Source organism: Dromiciops gliroides, chromosome 3 (genome assembly GCF_019393635.1).
Source record: "Dromiciops gliroides isolate mDroGli1 chromosome 3, mDroGli1.pri, whole genome shotgun sequence".
In the NCBI taxonomy this organism is placed as follows: Eukaryota; Metazoa; Chordata; class Mammalia; order Microbiotheria; family Microbiotheriidae; genus Dromiciops; species Dromiciops gliroides.
The window spans coordinates 513144157-513166136 of NC_057863.1; the positions used below are offsets into that span (position 1 = coordinate 513144157).

Consider the following 21980-nt stretch of genomic DNA (forward strand, 5'->3'; position numbering starts at 1 on the left):
ATCCCAATGGCATATTCCCTGGTGCTTACCCTGGAGAACAGAATGGGCTACTCTGAGCAGTACCTGTCATGGCTACTTGTTAACTTGAGGGACAAGGTATGGGTATGCCAGGACATGGGGGATTTTATCTGAGCAACTGCTGGTTTGGGTGCAAGATCAGTTAGGTCATAACTGCCCTGAGAAGTTGGCAACTTGGAACATGAATTGCCATGGGGTTCTGGGAAGTGGGATGGATGGGGGGATAATGGGTGGTGTGTTTGTGTTAGAGACAAGGCTCATAGTTTGGACCTTAGTTTCCTCATCTATAAAATGAGATGACTAGACCAGATGACTGCTAATGTCCCTTATAGCTTTTATGATCCTATCTATAGCATATGTAATTCTTCTCTTGATTTTTCTACAAATCCTCCATGGATTTTTCCAATAGGATGGAGTCCTTTCTTTAATTTTTTTTTTTGATGAGGCAATTAGGGTTAAGTGACTTGCCCAGGGTCACATAGTTAGTAAGTGTCAAGTGTCTGAGGTCATATTTGAACTCAGGTTCTCCTGAATCCAGGGCCAGTGCTCTATCCACTGTGCCACCTAGCTGCCCCCCTTTCTTTAATTTAAAAAAATATTTCATAGTTCTCATTGGAACACTCAGGCTGTCCTATCTATCTGCCATTCACTGTATGGTTGATGTACCTCCTTTCTGGTCATATAAGTTTTTGATGTTTTAAGAAAGTTTATTTCTCATATACAGGTCCTTGTGGGGAATGTGACAAAATCTATTTGTACTGATTACACCACACAATTTTTATGCTTCAAGGATATGCAAGAATATAGAATCACCAAAGGGTTGCTTAAGTTACAAAGTAAGCTTTTGTAGCATTGAGTAGTTAGAGATCATTGAAAAGATTGTGTAGTTTCCCAAATGTGATCAAAGCCTCCTCCTCCTCTTTAATCCAGAGCCCCCAGTTCACCTATAATATTTACCTAGCTAGCTGTAGCAAGGCACTGATGGACCAACTCAATTAAAAAGCAAGAATTGTATTAAGGGCCAGAATGTATTAAGGGCCAATTATGTCCCAGGAACTGCTCCAGGTTCTGAAGATACAAAGACAAAAGTGAAATTGTTCCTGCCTTCAAAGAGCTCCTAATTGTTTAGTTTGGAGAGATAAAATGTACCTATAGAAGTATACAGATTATATGCAAAATAGATATAAAGTGAAGGGGAAGTGGTAATAGCCGCTAAATATTGGAGAGTGGAGGGATCAAGAAAGGCCTTATGTAGAAGATGGCATCTGAGTTTTAAGAGGTTTTAAGTTTTAAGAGGTGGCAGTAAGGAAGGGACTCCTATTCTAGGTATAGGCCACAACAAATGCCAAGACACCAAGGCAGGGGAAGGAGGAAGAGAGTAAGTATTTATATGGTGGCAGCAATGTGCCAGGCACTGGGCTAAGCACTTTTTACATTTTCCGATTTGACTACAATTCACTTCATCTCCCAGTTTATAAAGGATCATTCTTTATTCATCATTTTCATCCCACATAGTCAAGGGTAATAGGCAATAAGGATGAAAAGATAGGTTGAGTTCATATTGTGAAAGACTTTATATGCTAAGAAGAGATGTTTACATTGATACTGGAGGTAACAGAGAGCCGCTGAAATTTACTGAATGGTGGTGCGTGTTGCATATTTGTGCATTGGGAAAATCACCTTTGCAATTTGTGAAGGATGGATTAGAGAAGGGGAGATCCATTAGGAAGCTATTACTGCAGTCCAGGAAATAAGAATTGAAGGCCTGATCCAGAATCATCGCTCAGCGAGTAGAAATAAGGGAACAAATGAGAAAGATGTGGTGTTAGAAATAACAAGGTTTGGCAACCAATTGAATATGTAAGGAGAGTGAGGAGTTAAGGGTGACACAAAGGTTGTGAACCAAAGTATTATCAAGATAATGGAATGTGATAGATGAGATTTGGCAGATACTCAGGAGCCCACCTGAGTGGATTACTGGCTGATTTGACTGGATTGGTAGTTAACTAGATTCTAAGCACATCTGGCTGGTACTTGAGAGTACTTAAGAAAGCATGGTTCTCAGAATCTAAAAAAACTTTGAACTTCCAGCCCAGTAAACCAACCAGCTTAAAGAACCTCCCATTTCTGGGAGGGGACAGGAAGGAGGAAGGAGAGCCTGCTCAGGGAGCTCTGTCTCTTTTGGTTCCTGACATCATGGTGGAGGCAGGGGACTACACAGAGCAGTTGAGGAAAGATAGGATTGCCAGGTTGTAGGAATTCTGTTCTCAATCTTTCTCTTTCTCTTTCTTTTACTATCTTTCAATAAATCCTTAAAAAACTTAAACTTGTTTATCAGTGATTTTGGTCAGTTTCCCCCCAAAACTGGGGGGACAGATTAGAACCTACATTTAGAAATTTAAATTACACAGTATGTGAGAGAATGGTGGTGCCAATGACAATAATAGGGAAGTTCAAAAGAGGGGTATGTTTTGGGGAAAAAGATGATGAGTTCAGTTTTTAACACATTGAGTTTGAGAAGCCTATGGGACATCTGATGCAAAATATCTAGTGTTGTCTAGTTGGGAATTTGTGATGTGGAGGTATTACTCAGGAAAGAGACTAGGGCTGGAAATGTAGGTCTGTGACTCATTAGCATAAAGATGATAATGAAACCAATCTGAAGACTGTTTTTCATCTACTTTGTTTTCCATATAGAGGGCTAAACTCTTCTCTTTTAAGTGATAGTGGATCTCGTGGAGTAAGTCCTAGAGTGTCCAATAAATACAAAGAAGCATGGCATAGCGGAAAACACATTGAATCTAGCATCAGAGCCTGAGTTCAAACTGAACTAATAATCATAATAACAAAAGTCATAATAATAATAAATAATGAGGAGGAGGAGGGGAAAGAGAGAAAGCGGAAGAGAAAAAGGAGGAAGAAGAAGAAGAGGAGGAGGAGAACAAGAAGAAGCTAGGCAGTGCCAGTGGATAGAATGGTAGATTTGAATTCAGTAAAAACCTGAGTTCAAATCCTGCCTCAGCCAGTGGCTAGCTGTGTGAGTGCTTTGTCTACCTCATTCTCATCATCTGTAAAATGGGGATAATAATAGCACATTCTTGCAGAGTTGTTGTAAAGATCAAATTAGATAATATTTATAAAGAGTTTTACAACTGTAAAGCTCTATATAAATGCTAGAGGTAAATAAATAAAAGGCCTTTGCAAACCATAAAGTTCTATATAAATAAATACTAGTTATTATTAGCTAATAGTTAGGATTTATGTAGTATGTTCAGTCATTTAGTCATGTCTGACTCTTCATAATGCCATTTGGGGTTTTCTTGGCAGAGATACTGGAGTGTTTGCCATTTCCTCCACCAGTTCATTTTACAGATTAGGAAACTGAGGCCAACAGGGTGAAGTAACTTGCCCAGAGTCACACAGGCCAGCATTCTATCCACTGTACCACTTGACAGCCCCCCCCCTCCCATTCACACACGAGCATTCTCATAAGGATTTTATAGAAATAGAAATAAGAGGGTTGGACTATGACCCCTTAAAGCACATTCCAACTCTTCATTTATTATCCTACTAAACAAGGATATTCTGGTTAACAAATGACTCTCTGAAAAAAAAAATATCCATGACACACTTTTAAGCTTAATTTGCATCATTCATATTTTCTCCATCACTTTCCTAAGTCTAGGCATTCAATGAAACAAACAAATGAAGTCCATATTTGTAGTGTCTGCCAAACCTAGAAGTGTGAATGCTTACACTGAAAACTTAATAAATGGTTCTCTTGGACAAGGTGTTCCAGGACAGCCCTTTCCATTAAGCATATGTGTTAGTAATTATTGATGTCTTCTAGGTCACCTTTTAAAAATAATAATGCACCTGTGATTTTTTGACATTTGAAATCTTCCCCTTTTTAGCATATTGCATAAATGGAATACTAAACTCCTTTAAGATGATAGCACCTCTCGGGGCAGCTAGGTGGCGCAGTGGATAAAGCACCAGCCTTGGATTCAGGAGGACCTGAGTTCAAATATGACCTCAGACACTTGACACTTACTAGCTGTGTGACCCCAGGGTCACTTGACCCTCATTGCCCTGCCCTCCCCCAAAAAGATGATAGCACCTCCAATGCCATCACACCATTTTCACATGGTACATAGTATACTAAAGTGGTAGATCTTGTATGTGCTGATTTCTCTCTTGACACTGGAAGAAATAAATTGGTACTAGAATGCCAACAGGTAATGATAGCTCCCATTTAGAATAGATCTTTAAAGTTTGTAACATACTTTCCTCTTAGCAAGCAGGTAAGGTAGGTATTACAAGTATTGTTGCTTCTATATTGCAGGTGAGAAAACTGAAGAGTCTGACCCTTTAATAGGATGTTACAGAGAACGTGTCTGAGGTAGAATTTGAACCCAGATCTCCTGATTCTATGCTTAGCTTCTATCTAACAGGTTAGATTGTAGCAACAGGATCACTAAGTAGTAGAAGGATCACTGCAATGCAGAGTTAGGAGAGACCTGGGCTCAGCTCCCACCTCTGAAACTTTCTTTGTGACCACTGGCAAATCAGTTTGTTTGTGCCTCCATTTCCTCGTGTGTAGAATAAAAGGGTTGTACGAGAATCTAGTACAAATAAAGTTTTCTTGTATTTTAAAATGTAAAAAACTATTCTTAGCTCACGGGTAATACAAAAACAGCACATGGACTGGGACGTATTTCTAAGGTCAATTCTAGTCCTAAATCTGTGGTTTGTGGTACATGTGACCTCTCTAAGCTTTGGCTTTGGATTTAAAAAATACAAATACCGGACAGCTAAGTGGCACAGTGGATAAAGCACTGGCCCTGTGAATCCAGGGCCTGAGTTAAAATCTGGCCTCAGACATTTGACACTTATTAGATGTGTGACCTGGGCAAGTCACTTAACCCTCATTGCCCCAACAAAAACAAAAACAAAAATACATATACCTATAGTATGCAACTCACAGTGGTATCATGAGGATCAAATGAGATAATATATATAAAGACCATATAAATGAAAACTATTGTTATTTATTTCTTTCCATTTTAATCACCCTGGCCTTCTTACATTGGATATTCCTTTTCCTCTGGAAGTAATTGGTGGCATAGTGGATAGAGTAAGGGACTGGGAATAAAAAAGACCTGAATTCAAATTCGGCCTCAGGTGCTCACTAGCTGTATGACCCTGGGTAAATCCCTTAACTTCTGTTTACCTCAGTTTCTTCAACTGTGAAATGAGCTAGAGAGGGAAATAGAAAACCACTCCAGGATCTATATGATTGGTTTCCTCCTTGCAGTTTTCTTTCATAGGAGCACCTAGGAGGATCTGGCTTATCAAGGTCTACCAATCCCTGCAGGCTTGTTTTCCCATAACAGATTTTTTTTTCCAATGCTGCTTGTAATCCTCCATCAGGCTCCTCCATAGTGTTTGGCAAATTAGCTTATTTCTGAACCAGTGCTGTGTTCTGAATCAGAACCCTTTCCATGTGGCAAGAAGATGAAGAGTTAACTGGTTGCAGTGGTTTCTGGGTTTTTTAAGTTTCTCCATTGTGTCAACTTTTCTATCAGTTACATTTTCTAAGAAAAAAGTTTGAGTTTTTACTTTGACTTATTCCCCATTTTCTTAGTTGATACCTTTTGTGAGAATTGGAATGGCACCCCTCCTTGCAGGGAAGCTCTGCCATGAGGAGAGGACATGTGAGGAGAAGCCATGTGACTTTAGTGTCCAAAATTGACCTTTTCCAGGGTTTTGAAGGTCAGTCTAGTGTCTAGAACTTGCTTCTGTAGAACCGCCTGTTAGTTCTGTCAATCAGGGCTGCCAACCAATTAGCTTGAAGCTGTGTGTATGTGGATGGCCCTGTTTCCTGTTGGAGAGGAGACTTCTGGGAGGAGGAAGGAAGTGTTCGGGTCTTTTGGGTTCCTGACCTTGGTATGGCAGGTCACATGCTGGGGTCTCTGAGAAATAGTTAGATCTTTACCTCTCTCTCTTTCCTCACCTACTTCTGATTGCTCTTTAATAAATTCTTAAAAGTCTAAACTCTTGCTAAAGCTTCTAATTTGGGGCAACCACTCATTAGATTTTAGACATCATAGCTAGAATTTTAGCTCCCTTATACTTTTTTGAGGGTAATTATGTAAATATGCTCCTTTTCCCCTGAATTTTTTTAGTGATTTTAACCTTTGCTCCAACTGCTGCTTTGATTTGTACCAGTAACTGATTATGAAATAATTCTCACATCACCAGCCATTTTTTCCTGTTTGTTGATAGTCATTAACCAATAGTTAAGTCATTAATCAATCAACAAGTATAGCCTACTCTACCAATTATAGCATTGGAAAAGCATCCTGACACTCCCTTATACTCTGGAAAATAAATTCACTCTTATGGGCAATTATGAGCTTCATGCGTATCTGCCACTTCTTCAAAATTTATGTTCCTATTATAGGGCAACAGTTAGCACATTGGATAGAGCACCAGGCTTCAGGAATAACTGAGTTCAAATCTGACCTCAGATACTTACTATCAGTGTGACCCTGGGCAAGTCACTTAATCCTGTTTGCCTCAATTCCTCATCTTTAAAATGAGTGAGAATGGCAGACCACTCCAGTATCTTTGCTAAGAAAACCACAAATAGGGTCACAAAGAGTTAGACATGACTGAAATAACTGAACAATAGCAATATCATCTTTATCTATTTATCTGTCTATCTATCTATCATCTATCTATCTATCTATCATCTATTTATCAATCTCATATTCCAGCTGCAGACTAATCTTATCACCTGAAAATTACTCCTCTCCTAAGAGGAAGTAATAGGGAAGAGCTGATGTAACTCATCTCACCTTCTTATTAAAATGTCTACCAATTGGAATTATCTTACCTTTGCCAGAAGAGGTCCCAATGATGTACTACCAGACAAATTAGAAGGGACACACACCTAGGTTTAAGAAAACCCTGTTGGCCCTTATTGGGGGTCTTTGGTCATTGAAAAAGGCCACTGACACAATTTATTGGTTATTGCTATCCTAATTAATAAATTGATCACACTCAGGTCTCTGGCTTTTTAGCTGTGATGGCCAGTGTGACCTACTTTACTGACAACTTATCGCTGTTAATAAATTGTTATCTAGCCCTGGAGAAAACTGTGTCTCAACCTGCCTTTGTTACAGTTATGCCACAGAAGGAAGAAAGGGATGGGCAAAGAGGAGAGAGAAAGGGTGGAGGCGGGGAGAGGGGGGAGAGAATTAGAAAGAGAAATGAGAGGAGAGGGGAGGGGGAAGAAATAAGGAAGAGGGAGGGAGATCAGGAAGAGAGAGAGAGCTTGTCTCTGACAAGCCCTCATGGCTTCTGAATTTTTCATCTCTGTGTGTTCTTCGGATAAAAGCTAATCAGTATTGCCTCAAAGAACTTATTAAATTGCAGTAAGGATTTGAACTTTTGTGGTCGTTCCACCTGAAGTAACTATCGGATCTCATTTTCATGATTCAGTCATTTTCCTAACTTCAGAGATCAGGAGTCACCTAAATTCTTCTAATACTAGTATTGTTGTTTCCTTTGTAGGACTACAGGCCTTTTGTCTCACATAGCTAAGAACCAATCAGTTATCACATTATTCAGTCCTCCTCCAGCCTATTCTTGTCAAATCAGAATTATTTTATTGGGGACTTTGGTGGGGGGTGGAGTGAGGGGAGGGGATGAAAAACTTTTTTTTTTTTTGGTGAGGTAATTGGGGTTAAGTGACTTGCTCAGGGTCACACAGCTAGTAAGTGTCAAGTGTCTGAGGTTGGATTTGAACTCAGGTCCTCCTGAGTCCAGGGCTGGTGCTTTATCCACTGCGCAACCTAGCTGCCCCCTATACCAGATTTTTTACAAACTAATTGGGTGGGGGTGGGGGGTGGGGGTGGCGTGGTACAGCTATGTGATGCAGTATATAGAGCTCCAGGCCTGGAGTCAGGAAGATCTGAATTCACATATGACCTCAGACACTGGGCAAGTATGACCCTGGGCAAGTCACTTAACCCTGTTTGCCTCAGTTTCCTCATCTCTAAAATGAACTGGAGAAGGAAATGGCAAACCACTCTGGTATCTTTGTCAAGAAATCCCCAAATGGGATCACAAAGAATTGGATAAGACTGAAAAATGACTGAACAAAAAATTCTTTTTTTGGCGAGAGGTGAGATTACAACTTATATTTAGCCTAATATTGTCTACACGTATGTTTATGTAATGAATTTTTGGTAGTGGTGATGGGGGTTTTTCCTTTCCTTAGGCAGCTATGGTGGCTCAGTGGATAGAACATTGCACCTGGAGTCAGGAAAGTCTGAGGTCAAATCCAATCTTCTATACTTCTTAGCTGTGGGATAAATCACAACCTTTGTGGGCTTCAGTTTTCTTAACTGTAAAATGAGAATGATAGTAACAGTACCTACCTCCCAGAATTGTTGCGAGGATAATATTTTTAAAGTATTTATCACAGTGTTTGGAACAAACTAAGTGCTTAATAAATGATTGTTTCTTTCTCAGTGACAAAATTTTATAGTTATCAATTTTTGCCCTTAGGCAATATGATGAATGACCAAAGGAAGTCCATTTTCCATTTTTAATTCTGTATGCATAGGAAGAATGACTTTATCCTGCTGTTATCTTTAGGGATCTGGTGAAAAGGAAGACCTTTTGCCTTTATGTGCAAAAAATATTTATAGCAGCTCTTTTTGTGGTGGAAACTAAGGGGATACCCATCAACTGGGAAAGGCTGAATTGATTGTGGTATATGAATGTGAAGGAATGCCTTGTAAGGATTAAGGGAAGAGATGATTTCAAAAATCATGGAAAGACTAGTATAAACTACAATAGAATTAAATAAGCAAAACTAGAAGAAAAAATGTATGCTATATTATAAACTGAAGAATGAAATGAGCAGAACCAAGAGAAACAATTAATATAACAGCAGCATCACAAAGACAAATAACTTTGAAAGCTATAAAAGCTAAATCAATGCAATTACCACTCATGATTCCAGAGTACCAGCGATGACTTATGCTATCTGTAACAGAGGTCATAGGTTTAAGGGGAAGAATGAGACAAATATATTTTCATACACAGCCACTGAGGGAATTAGTTTTGCTTGGCTATGCATGTTTTTATTTTGTTTTATTTTGTTTTTTTTTTTAGTGAGGCAATTGGAGTTAAGTGACTTGCCCAGGGTCACACAGCTAGTTAAGTGTCAAGTGTCTGAGGGCGGATTTGAACTCAGGTACTCCTGACTCCAGGGCTGGTGCTCTATCCACTGTGCCACCTAGCTGCCCCTGCTATGCATGTTTTTAGGAGAATTTTGTTTGTCTTTTCTTTTTTTCCAGTGGGGTGAAAGGTAAAAAGAGAAAATAGAATTCTGTTCATTTTAAAAATATGGAGGAATGGATGGGATGGGGAGAATGTGCTGCATTGTGAAATGTTGCTTGTCCTTTCAAATAAGATCACTGAAATTATCAGTCTTATTTAACTGTTTTATTTTGTTTCAAAAGACCGCTCATGAAATGGGAGTAATCCGTAAATGTTTGTTATGTGAAAACAAAACACATCAGGAAATTTTTTAAAAAGAAAAGAAAAAGAAGGTGTAAGGAGGGCTTCTCCAAATTTTGTCAATCCTGAATTACTTGGCTCATGAAATTTCAGCTCTATTTACTGGAATAATTGCATAGGCATGTATAGAGAGATTCTCCTGACAAGGTTAACTCCTTTTTAACAAGGTTAACCCCATGACTCCTTTGTTTGGCATTGATAATGTTTCCTTGATGATCTGTGAACTCACCTTGCTCTGAGTATGCACTGAATACTGGTACTTTAATACCACAGATTCCTTCAAGATAATTGGGTGATACATGTATGAAGGTTGGCCTGAGCTAGCCTTGGACTTTGTCTTTTAAAGGATGGCTGGCCACCAAACATAGTTGGAGAATTGAACTATGGCTGAGCTAGATAGAGTGAGACTACACTTCAGTTTCTTGGATAAAAGCCCAGTCTGCTGAGTCTTCAGAGAGCCATGTGACTCATCAAATCACAAGGCCCCAGAAGAAAGGGGAGCTTCATGGCTCCAGAGATGGCAGTGAATGGAGACAGTAGTGGAGCAGGAGACACTGGTCCATGAAGGGGGCTGCAAGAATGTGACCTGGTAACAGCCGAGCTGTAGTGATGGTGTGTGTGATAGGGGATTTCCCAGACAGGCAGAAGAGCTCCTGAACCAGGACTTTTCAACCCAGAGGAAGAGCTCCTAAACAATGCTATGGTTCTGGATCAAGTGGAAAAGTGTCAGAACCAAGCAGGAGCCACAAGAAACAACCAGCAAGAGAGTTTTCAAGAGCCAATAAACGTATAGAACCACAGAAAACACTCCCATAGCCCATTAGCTCCTCTCATAAGGTAGCAGAAGTTGGGGTTACTATTGAAATAGACCTTTGATATACCAATGGGTCCCTTTCCTATATATCCTTTATCCCCAAAACTTTTAGCTCTATCCTATGGTTTGTTGTTGTTATTGTTGTTTGTCCTTCATTCTCAAAGAGCACCATGGTATTGGGAGGTGATGTCAAGACTTGCAGTGAATTAGATTTAAGTGAGGGAGGACTGTGCAAAGTCACCAGCCTGACTGTATCCTCTAGAACCATCTGGGTCCAGTGGCAAGATATAGATCAAGATGATATAGATCAGGAGATGGCCCCAATGCAGTGGGGGACCTTGGCCTTTTTAAGCTAAGGTCTTTCACAGGCTTCAGTTTGTCTAAGGCAACTCCTATTCAGTGAATAAGGCTAGGTAAAAAATGAGGCAAAGAAGGGAAGGGGGAAAGGTCTTTCCTTATGGTTTCTTGTTTGTCCTTTGTTCTTGAAGAGGGCAATGATATCAGGCGGTGATGTCATGACTTGCAGTGAATTGCATTTAAGTGAGGCAGGGCTGTGCGAAGTCACCAACCTTACTGTCTCCTCCAGAGCCATCTGGGTCCAGTGGCAAGATACATAGCAGGACAACTGGAGATGGCTCCAGATATTGGAGGCAATGGGGTTAAGCGACTTGCCCAGGGTCACACAGCTAGTAATATCAAGTGTCTGACTCTGGATTTGAACTCAGGTTCTCCTGACTCAATGGCCAGTGCTCTATCTACTGCATCACCAACCCTATGGTTTAAACCGACCTCAGAGGATAAACATTCCTTGGAGGTTGCTGAATAAACAATACCCTTTCCATTGAACATACACTAGTTTTTGCTCTTCAAGAGAAACACTGCATAAGAACTAGCCTAGATGGTCCTCTTTTTCCAAAAAGAGCTTCGGATAAGGAAATCTCTCTCTCTTAGAAACTTCCAAACTTGAGATTCTCAAATTTGGGAATACTTAAACTTGGGCCTTGGAGTCTTGCACACATATCTGCTTCTGGCATGAGCTTCCATGGGAAATCTCTCCATGCCTTGCTTCCTAGAATGTCTCCCTTCTCTGGCTAAAAGTCTTAATTCTAGGATCATTGCTTGAGACATTTGTATTCTCCTCTCCTTCTTTGCCTTTACATAAGAAATCTAGTTTAAGAAACTGTCTTTGAGGGGGCAGCTAGGTGGTGCAGTAGATAAAGCACCAGCCCTGGATTCAGGAGAACCTGAGTTCAAATCTGACCTCAGACACTTGACACTTACTAGCTGTGTGACCCTGGGCAAATCACTTAACCCTTATTGCCCCACCAAGAAAAAAAAAAAGAAAAGAAACTGTCTTTGAACTACCCTCTCAAACTTCACTCAAGGACACTGACCTGACTGAACAGACTATTGCAATAGTCTTCTAACTGGTCTCCTTAATTCAAGTCTTTTCCCACTCCAAACCATCCTTCACACCATTGCCAAAGTGATTTTTTAAAAGCAAAAGTGTGACCATGTCACCTCCTGCTCAATAAACTTCAGTGTCTCCCTCTTACTTCCAGTATTAAATATAAAATCCTTTGTCATTTAAAGCTCTTTACAACCTGTCTCCTTTCTACCTTTTTGGTCATCTCATGATTTACTCCCCCTCCACATATACTGTGATCCAATTATGTTCTTACTTGCTATTCTTCACTGACTTTCCATTTCTGGACTCCAAGGCTTTGTGCTTGCTGTATCCCATGTGTGAAATGCTTCACTTTCTCATCGTCTCTTAGAATCCCTGACTTCCTTTCAAGACCTAGCTCAAACACGACCTTCTAAAGAAGGCCTTTCTCATCCCTAGCTACTAGTGTCTTTCTCTATCAGGTTCTATTTCATATACTCTGCATGCATATAATTTTTATAGTATTTTCTCCCCTACTGGAATGTGAGCTCCTTTAGGGAAGCAATTATTTGTGCCTTTTGTTGTATTCCCAATGCTTAGTACAATAACACTTAATAAACCTTCACCAATGAGTTGATTGCCAGGAAGCAGTAACCCTGTTATATTAGAACACTGAATGATGGACTTGGAGTTGGAAGCAACCTCAGAAGCCATCTAGTCTAGCCCTTTCTTTTTACAATTGAGGAAACTGAGGCCCATGGAGATTAAATTATGTTCCCAAAGTCTCATAGGCAGGAAGCATCAGAGGTGGCTGGGAAGATCACTGTAGTTATACTGTGAATAGCTATTCCCAATCCTGTTGTCAGCACCCCCTGAAAGATGTCATCTTTGAAGGTCCCTGGACTATGGAAATGGAAATGAAGCCCAGAGAGCACCCAGTCATGTCACATAATCAATCTTCAATACCATTCACACCCATGTAATAAACTGCTTTACCCATGAACAAGAAGACAACATGACTGATAAAACAGCATAATATTATACTGGAAATAGTACAGGATTTTGAGTCATTCTCACCTTTGCCATTTACTAGCTGTTTGACTTGGGTGAGTCAATTTGCATCCCTGACACTTAGTTTCCTCATCTGTCAAATGATGGATGATAACTCAGCTGTTGTGAGGCTTAAACCAGAAAATATATGTAAAACCCTTTTTACCTTCAAAATACCATAGACCTATTGGCACCTATTGGGGAATTGTTGGAAAAAAATATGAAATGTTCATATGAAAAGTAAAGAAAGATAGGTTTAGAAAAGATGCTCAATTTAATACAATGCATTTTTAATATAAAATTTTTATATTATACAATAAGATATATTTTTCTAGGTGCTGTTTATACAAAAATGAAATAAGACACAGTCCCATTCTGAAGGATTTTATAATCTAGTAAAAAAGATAAGTCATGTACAAAAATACCTATCTTACAGATAAGATTTTAAAAACACAGCCAGCCCTTTCTCAATACAAAATGCTATGAGAAATTTAAGAAATTTCAGGTCACTTCCAGGTTAGGAGAGATGTTCTCATGAGGAAGATGACACCTGAGTTGAACCTCAAAGGAAAGAGGAGAATTTAAAAAGACAGTGATTGGGGGGGGGGGCAGGGCATTTATAGGATCAGAGATTTAGAGCTGGAAAGGACCTTAGAAAACATCACATCCGGGGCAGCTAGATGGCGCAGTGGATAGAGCACCGGCCCTGGAGTCAGGAGTACCTGAGTTCAAACCCGGCCTCAGACACTTAACACTAGCTGTGTGACCCTGGGCAAGTCACTTAACCCCAATTGCCTCACTAAAAAAAAAAATGACGTTTCCAAAAAAAAAAAAATTAAAATGTTAAAAAAAATGGGGCAGCTAGGTGGTGCAGTGGATAGAGCACCAGCCCTGGAGTCAGGAGTACCTGAGTTCAAATCTGGCCTCAGACACTTAACACTTACTGGCTGTGTGACCCTGGGCAAGTCACTTAACCCCAATTGCCTCACCAAAAAAAAAAAAATTAAAATGAAAACATCACATCCAACCCCTTCATCTTACAGATGTGGAAACTGAGGCTGGGAGAGTCACCCAGCTAAGCAAATGTCTGAAGGAGGATTTGAATTCAGGTCTTCCTGCCTCCAAATCCAGTTTTTATCTATTCTGCCACCTACAAGGGAATAGCATGTGGAAAGGCAAGAGGACAGGGAAGAACAGGATGAGAATGGGGGTGTATCATTAGTTTGTTTTTCTGTAATATAACACACATAAGGGAAAGTAGCTGAAAAAGCAATTTGGAGCCAGAATGAGATTGCCTTAGAACATCAGACTAAAGAGCTTGTACTTTTTTATATAGGCAAATGGGGAGTCATTGAAAGTTTTTGAGGAGAGAAGGTGATGTGATCTGAGAGTTGTTTTAAAAAAATATTCAGCAAATGTGCAAGGTGGATTGGAGATGGAAGAAACCAGTAGAGAGAAGATCCATTTGAAGCCTATTACAATTACAGAACATAGTAAAGGTCTGAACTAGGCTAGTTATAGTGGTGAGGGGAGGAGGTAGAAATGAGGTATAGATTTCAGGGGTATTTTGGTAGTGGGAATGGAGATGATTTGACATCTGCTTGGATAGATAGGTGTATGCCTGAAGTGGAGGATGATATAGATAGAGGGGAGGGAAGAATACTTCTTGATATCTGAACTGGCCAAAATTATTCTTGTCTAAGAATAAGTAAATGGTACAAATGTATTAAAATAAGCACTAACAAAAACTTTTAGACTCATAGAAGCTTATAATGTTAGAGCAAAAGGGGACTTAGAGGTCACTTAGTCCCATTCCTTCTTTTTTATAAATGAGGAAACTGAGGCCCAGAGAGGTAAGATGATTTGCTCAAGGTTATAAGACATTTTTAGGATATAATTCCGTAATGAATTGTGAATAATCAGTCTATGTGCTACAGTTTCTGAAAGTTTCTCAGATCTGATATATTCTTAGAATGCAGGTTAAACAGGGGGGGAGAGAGAGAGAGAGAGAGAGAGAGAGAGAGAATGAATGAATGTGTCTTCCTGCCTGTTAGCTCATTAGAAATTAATTCTCCAAGAATACCTTTTAAACATCACCACCATCTCTGGTTCAGTTTGTCTGGAAAAAGGATAACTCTACCCACGTTTCAGTTGAGTATGACTCATTCTCTTTTTTTTTTTTTAGGGCTCAAGGTCTGGCAGGAACTTAATCCTCTTACTTCAGCACACCATTTCCTCCTTTCCACTAGTCAGTTAAGTCTGGTTTTCTTGGGCTTGGTTTTTCCTAAAAAAAAAAATAAAGTCAGTGTTATAATATAATTTCTACCTCAGCTCCCTTATTAATCTCAAATGGTTTAAATCTGTTGCTTAGAGTGGTGTTTTTTGGCAAATGCTTATTTGTTTACCAGTATTCTACAGAAAGTCAAGCCAAGTACGATATTTCAGAAATAGCAAAATGAATGAGCTTAATAAATTAATCTTTATTCAGTAATATCATTATTAAATCTGGTTTTGTTACAATTGCTTATTTCATTTCCATTCATCAGTATACACACACACACACACATATATACACACACAAACACACATACTAGTCACATGCTTATATACATGCTTATCCATGATGGAAAAAAATCAGAGTAGTGATGTGGCATTGAAATCAATTTGTCTTTGAAGAGTTGGTTGCTTGTTTTTCCAATTACCACCATAATATAGAGACATTGCTAGAGCCAAATGGATGTCTTTTATATAGGAAGTGAATTTTAAGCAGTGTAATGAAGGTGGAAGAGGTATATGGACTTTCATAAAGAAGGGAACACAAACACCACTCCAGAGGGAAGAAGGTTAAGTGTTGAATATGGCTCATTGTAACCAAAGCATTCAAATAATAATTGGTTTAAGGTTAACCCTTTTGATCTCTTTAAGACTATCAGAATAACTCAATTTCTCAAACTTTTTGCTCATGGCAGTACTAATTCTTTGCTTGGAGGATTTGTAGCTTGCTAAGAGTGATTGGAGAGACCCTTGTATGCACATGTGATTGCAAGGGGAAGTTTTATACAGCTTTGGAAAAACACTGGGATAAATTATAATGTGTTTGAATTTCCATAAATATGCTTGAATTTTATTGCTTGCATTTCACAGAAAGGACACAAAATTTATTCAACGCTGTGACCAATGGATGGAAGCTATAGTTTAGTAAAAGAGAAACTTCCAAGTAATTAGAGCTGTCTCAAAAATTAATGTGTTACTCAGAAAGTAGCTAGTTTTCTAAAACAAGTTTTCAAACAAGCCAGAGAACCATTTCTTGAAGCTATTATTGGGGGGGGGGCGGGGGCGGGTATGCTTTGACTAGGGAGTTAGAGCATGTGACCTTTACACAAGTCCAGGATTTTCATGTACTGACACCTAGGAGGCAGAATAAGAGGCTAAAATGAACATAATTATCTTTTATACTAGAAGTATAAGAGTCAGGAAATTGCTAACTGTTCTTCCATTCTACAGGCAATTTCAGGTACCTGGCTGCGTTTGTGTGTGGGTATGTGTACATACACGAGTTAATTGTAAAATAATAAGATAAATGCCATGTAAAATAAAAATCAGTTTCATTCCCTTATAATCACATTTCATGTTTTTTTTTTCTCTGATAAGTCCCATTGGAGAACGACTACATGATTTCTTTATACGTGCAGTCTATATTTAATGCTAAGTTAGAGATCCGTATTAGCCCTTTCAGTGTGCTAGGGCCGGCACTTTCTCAGGAGACAGATCTGTTATGCAACCAAACCTAGGTTTTCCTTCCCAAACTCTGAATATTCTAAATATACATTCAGACATTTATATCCTGAGCATTGGGATCAGCTGCACCAAAAAAGCCCTTTATCTTCCAGGACCCAAGCTTCCTTCACGACTTTCTTGACACAGTCTGATAGTCACAGCCCAAGTCTTTTCAGCCATCTCCAGAGGGGAAAACCAAAGGTGCAGCCTCCAGTTGCTGATTTGTCTCCGCAGCCCGTGACACCCTACTGCTTCCATGCAGTTTGGCAGTGCCCGCCCAGCCTGGAGAAAGAGTCCACTCCCAGAAGGGAAGGGCTGGGTTTCGGATTTCATTTCCCTTGTAAAACCATTCCCAGATTCCAATCCACTTGCAGGGCTTCTCTGCCGTTTTCCAGCCTCAAACCTCGAATCAAGCCCCCAGCACAGGGAGCTGAGGGAGGGCACGGTCAATATCAGGAAGTTCAACATGAAATCAACATTTCTCCTTCCCCTTGGCAGCATCTTTGTTTTCTCCTTGCTTGTGGAGGGCAGAATTGTCAGGGATGATGAAGCCAATTTTGCTGAATGTAACAAGTTCTTTTATGAAGAGACCCCGCCTGAAGGACTGGCTGAGCCTTTCCACGTGAAAATCTGTCAAAAATACAACGGCAAGGAGCGCTTTGCCACCCTATACAGCATCCGAGAAAAGATACCTGTTTACTCGGCTTTTCGCTATGGTGTCTCTGGAGAGAGCAGGGAGCAGGGGTGGATGATCGAACCCCAGGTGAGTCAAACACCTTTGTAGATATTCTGCAGTGGGATCCAAACAAGGGAAGACGTAATTCCTTCAGCCTCGGAATAGGCGGGAGGGGGCTTGAATAACAGGAGGAGTGATGAGCACTGGCTGATGAAACGCTGGGCCAGAAACTGCCTTCCTCCAACCTGAATTCAAATTCTCCCCGCCCACCCCCATTCCTTTATAATCTGTTTAAGGAAACTGGAATTTCAGCTCCTAGACTTTATTACATTTTCATCCAAGTCCCAACGGCACTAAGAAATGACTCTTCTTGATCCAAGGTCTATGAATTTGTTTAATTTAAAAAATAACTGCATTTCAAAGTAATTGGCTTCCTTTGCAATCTTATGTATTAAATCTTATGTTTTTAGATTTAAAAACATTATTCTGAGAAGAGGTCAATAGGCTTCACCAGACTGACAAAAGGGTCCAATCACACGCGCGCGCGCACACACACACACACACACACACACACAGGGGGATAGAGAGAGAGAGAGAGAGAGAGAGAGAGAGAGAGAGGCAGGCTTGAGATCCACTGCTTTACACAGAATTTTTTTTAAATGGATGATGGTGCATGTACAACCTGAACAGTTGCTTTTATAAGGCACCCAAGTAGTTATGGGTCTCATGTGATACTAATTTATATGTATACCTTGCTTTACAATTTACAAGCTGTTTTCCTGTGAAGCAGGTAATGTGTTATATTTCCCCCATTTTACAGACAAGGAGACTGAGGCTCAGAAAGGTTAATGACTTGTCTGAGGTCATGCAGCTTTTAGAGCATGGTTTTTACCTTAAGTTCAGTTCTTTCTCTGCTCTACTATGTAAAAAGAATAAAAGTAAGATTAAATGTATAATTGGAAAAAATTAAAAGCTATTTACAGGAGAAAAAAAAGAACGTATGGTCATAAGACTTAGAAACAAAAACATGCACAATGATTTTAGCTTAGAGACACTATGAAGTATTTGATTAAATTTTCCACAATTAAGAAATTTAGGAATTTGGAAGAGTTATTCTGTTATTCATTGTATTTTATCTTCCATTCTACATTTGGGAAAAGACCAGAAATTGTCACATGAAAATTCATGTCAAATTAAGAAAAAAAAAGGAAGTTTTGGATTTTTTAAGGGAATAACAGAGGGTTGAGGAATGTCTGCTGCATATTGGCTTGGTAGTAAGGACAAAATAATTGCCCCAAATTCATTATTTCTTCAGTATCAACCCCAAGGATTCAGAAATCAAGCCCTCATCTGTCAAGTTACCCCCTGCAGTGTGCTGCAGTGTTCAATGTCAGCCAGTCAGGGGAATTAAAATGGCCCTCAACACTAAGCCTTCTGTTCCACACCTATGGCTCAACCTATTATTCTACCTCTAAGGCACTGTGGCATGGGCATGAGTGTGTACATGCACGTGCATGTGTACATACACACACACATACACATGCCTGCAGAAGTCAATAACCCCTCACGTAAGGAGAAGGTTGCCCATCACTCTCCACTTGCCCAACCTTCTCAGCCTTGTCCACCTTGCTGCCAAGTCCTTCCCAAAGCCTCCTGCTGTAATAAACACACCCTAATCCAACCTGTTCCTGATCTCCACAGCCTGCCCCCTGAGCCCCACCCAGATGAATACCAAGACAAGCACCTGGGTTTTCCATTCTTAGAATGAGCCTATTTGGATGCCCTGAAATAAAGCTGTTGTCTGCAATATCTGTTAAGTACTCATTGTATAAATACATCACCATAGAAGCCACCTCTACTCTTCCACCCCATACTAGGAGAATATAAAGGAATAAGAATACACAGCTTTTTCTCCTTGAGTTTATAATCTGATTGAGGAAACAACACACACATAAGAGGTATACTAAGGAATTTTTATGTGTCCATAAACACACTGAGAAAAAAAGTAATCAGAGTGGGATGGGCCCTCTAAAACTTCCTAGAGGAGGTGGGTTTTGAGAAAGAATGGAGTGTAAGGGGCATCAGCTGGCAAAGGAAGAAGGAGGTTCCAGGTGAAGGGAAGGATGTCTGCCAAGGGGTAAGATCAGGAACAAGCAAATTACATACAAGCTGATCAGTCTAGTTCGAATAGGCAGTCTGTAATAGAGAATAATGAGGGAAAAAAGGTTGATGAGATAGTTGAGAGGTGCAGGAAATTGATAAAGGAACTCAAAGGCCAGGTTGAGAATTCCCAAAAGGTTTGATAAGGAAGTGCATGGCAGTGGGGTGGATTGGAAAGTACACTGGCCTGGGAGTTGGGAGACGTGATTTAATGTCCTGCTTATGTGCCTGTGTCCTTGCCTGTGTGCCACGTGTAACCTTAAACAAATTGGTTAACATTTCTGAGCCTCCATTTCATAGAATCAAAGACTTTTCAAATTTGGGATGAAATTTAGATGCCATAAAGTTTAACTCTTACCTGAAGCATGGATTTCTCCTATAATATCTGACAAGTGGATATCCAGCCTCTGCTTGAGCATCTCTATTGAGAGGAACTTGGCTGCTACCTGCGATAGTCCATTCCATTTTTGGACAGCTCCAATTGTTAGATGGTTAATTGTCATACTGAGCCAAAATCTGTCTCCCCACAATTTCTTCCACTAGATCCTTGATCTTCCTTTGGAGAGCAAGCAGATAAGTCTAATTCCCCTTCACTTAACAGTCAGGACTTATTTACATGTTGTTTCCTGCTTTAGACTGGCAACTTCTTGAAATCAGGGACTGTCTTTTACCTCAGTACCCTGCACATAGTAGGTGCTTAATAAATGTTTATTGACACTGACTAAACTAGTCTTTTTAAGCACCTACTGTGTTTCAGGTACTGTGCTAGAAGTAAAGAGCCCTTCAAATAGTTGAAGTCACCTTTACTTTAAAGAACTAGATATCTTCGGTCCCCTTTAGCCCTCAATTTCGTTCTATGGTTTCCAGAAATTAGAAGTTAACCTTTTATGATTTACTTACTGGAGCACCATAGAGGGTGAGGAGGGTTCAGCTAATTGAGCAGAGATACCCAAGTCCTGCCTGGGTCAGTATTGTGCTTTGTAGATGCTGATGTTCCATCCGAGTGCCTAAATAGGTTAGGACACTTTTGCCTTATATGGTGCCTTATACCTGTGCTGGCTGAGATGCTATACCAAGTGCCATTTCTCTGGACAGCTCAACCAAGAACCAGAGTTCTGAATCTAGCCATTCTTTCATTCATTCATTTGTCAATAAGCATGTGTTAAAGGGCTTAATGTGTGCCAAGCACTGTCATAGGAGCTAGGGATATAAAAGCCAAAAAACAGAGACATGGCCTGCCCACTAGGAGTCTATAGTCTACCAGGGGAAGGAGGGAATGTTACATAAACAGCAAGAATAAAAACGAAATACATGCAAATTAAATAAAACATAATTTGTGGGGGAAGGGAGGTTCCTATTGTTCCTCTCACATGACTTTTTCTGTCTCTTTGCCTTTGCAATTGATGACTCCATATAACTAAAATGGTATCTGTCCTCACCTTTACTTCTTAATTTCCTTCAAATCTCAGATCAAATTCTACTTTCTACAGGAAGCCTTTCCCAGTCCCCCCCCCCCCAAATGCTAGTGCCTTCCTCTCTGAGATTATTGCCTATCTGCTTTCTATATCTTTTCTATGTACCTAGCTGTTTGCAATGTTTCTTCTCCCTTTGATGCTGCTTGATGGCAGGAATTGTTTTTGCCTTTCTTTGAATCCTAAGTGCTTAGCATACATAGGAAACATTTAATGATTAAAAAAAATAATTGATTAGTTGATTGTAGGAGATAGCAACTGTCATTTGAGCTTTGAAAGGAGCTAGGGATTCTGCTGTAAGAAGCAGAGCCGAGGAGGGCCAACATTCCAAGCATGAGAAACAGCATGAGCAAAAGTGCATCAGGAGATGGAATGCAGGGTATAAAAATATCAAATGGGCCAGTTTGGTTGGAAGATATGGTATGGGCAACAACTGACCTGGAAAATAGATCCAGGAGAGATAATGTAAAAATTATTGGACTACCTGAAAGCCATGATCAAAAAAAGAGCTTAGACATCATCTTCCAAGAAATTGTCAGGGAAAATTGCCCTGGAAGATAAGGTATGGGAGGGGGAGTACAGGGTAATCAATCAGTCTGGCAAGGTCTACTGGAGCCAAATCATGAATGGCTTTAAATGTCCAACAGAGTTGGTATTTTATCCTAGAGACAATAGGAAGCCATTTATGAGTTCTGAGAAACAACTGTAGTATGGTAGGGAAAAAGCATTGGGTTTGAAATCAGAACACCTTGGTTTGAATCTGGGTTTCACCATTGGCCAGTTGTCTGACCTTTAACAATTCATTTAAATTGCTCTGTGCCTCAGTTTATTTACCTGAAAAAAGAGATAACCCCTTAACCACCTGCCTCATTAGGTTGTTGAGCAAATCAAATAGATAATATCCATAAAAGGCCTAATAAATCATCAAGTAAGATACAAATATCAGCTAGCTGTGATGGAGGACAAAAGCAACATGATTTTCAGCAGGGTTGAAGAGCATATAACCAAAAAATGACTCCCTATTGA

The 21980-nt window shown here is 39.8% G+C and overlaps 1 protein-coding gene across 1 annotated transcript in view; it reads left to right on the top strand.

The window, feature by feature from the left end:
• Positions 1 to 16357: 16357 nt before the first annotated feature.
• ENDOD1 (endonuclease domain containing 1) overlaps positions 16358 to 21980 on the top strand; it is a 37631-nt gene continuing 32008 nt past the window's right edge. The window contains exon 1 of the mRNA XM_043995391.1: positions 16358 to 17409. Within this exon, the coding sequence (XP_043851326.1) occupies positions 16903 to 17409 (507 nt within the window). The 5' untranslated portion in view covers positions 16358 to 16902. The remainder of the gene's footprint in view (positions 17410 to 21980) is intronic.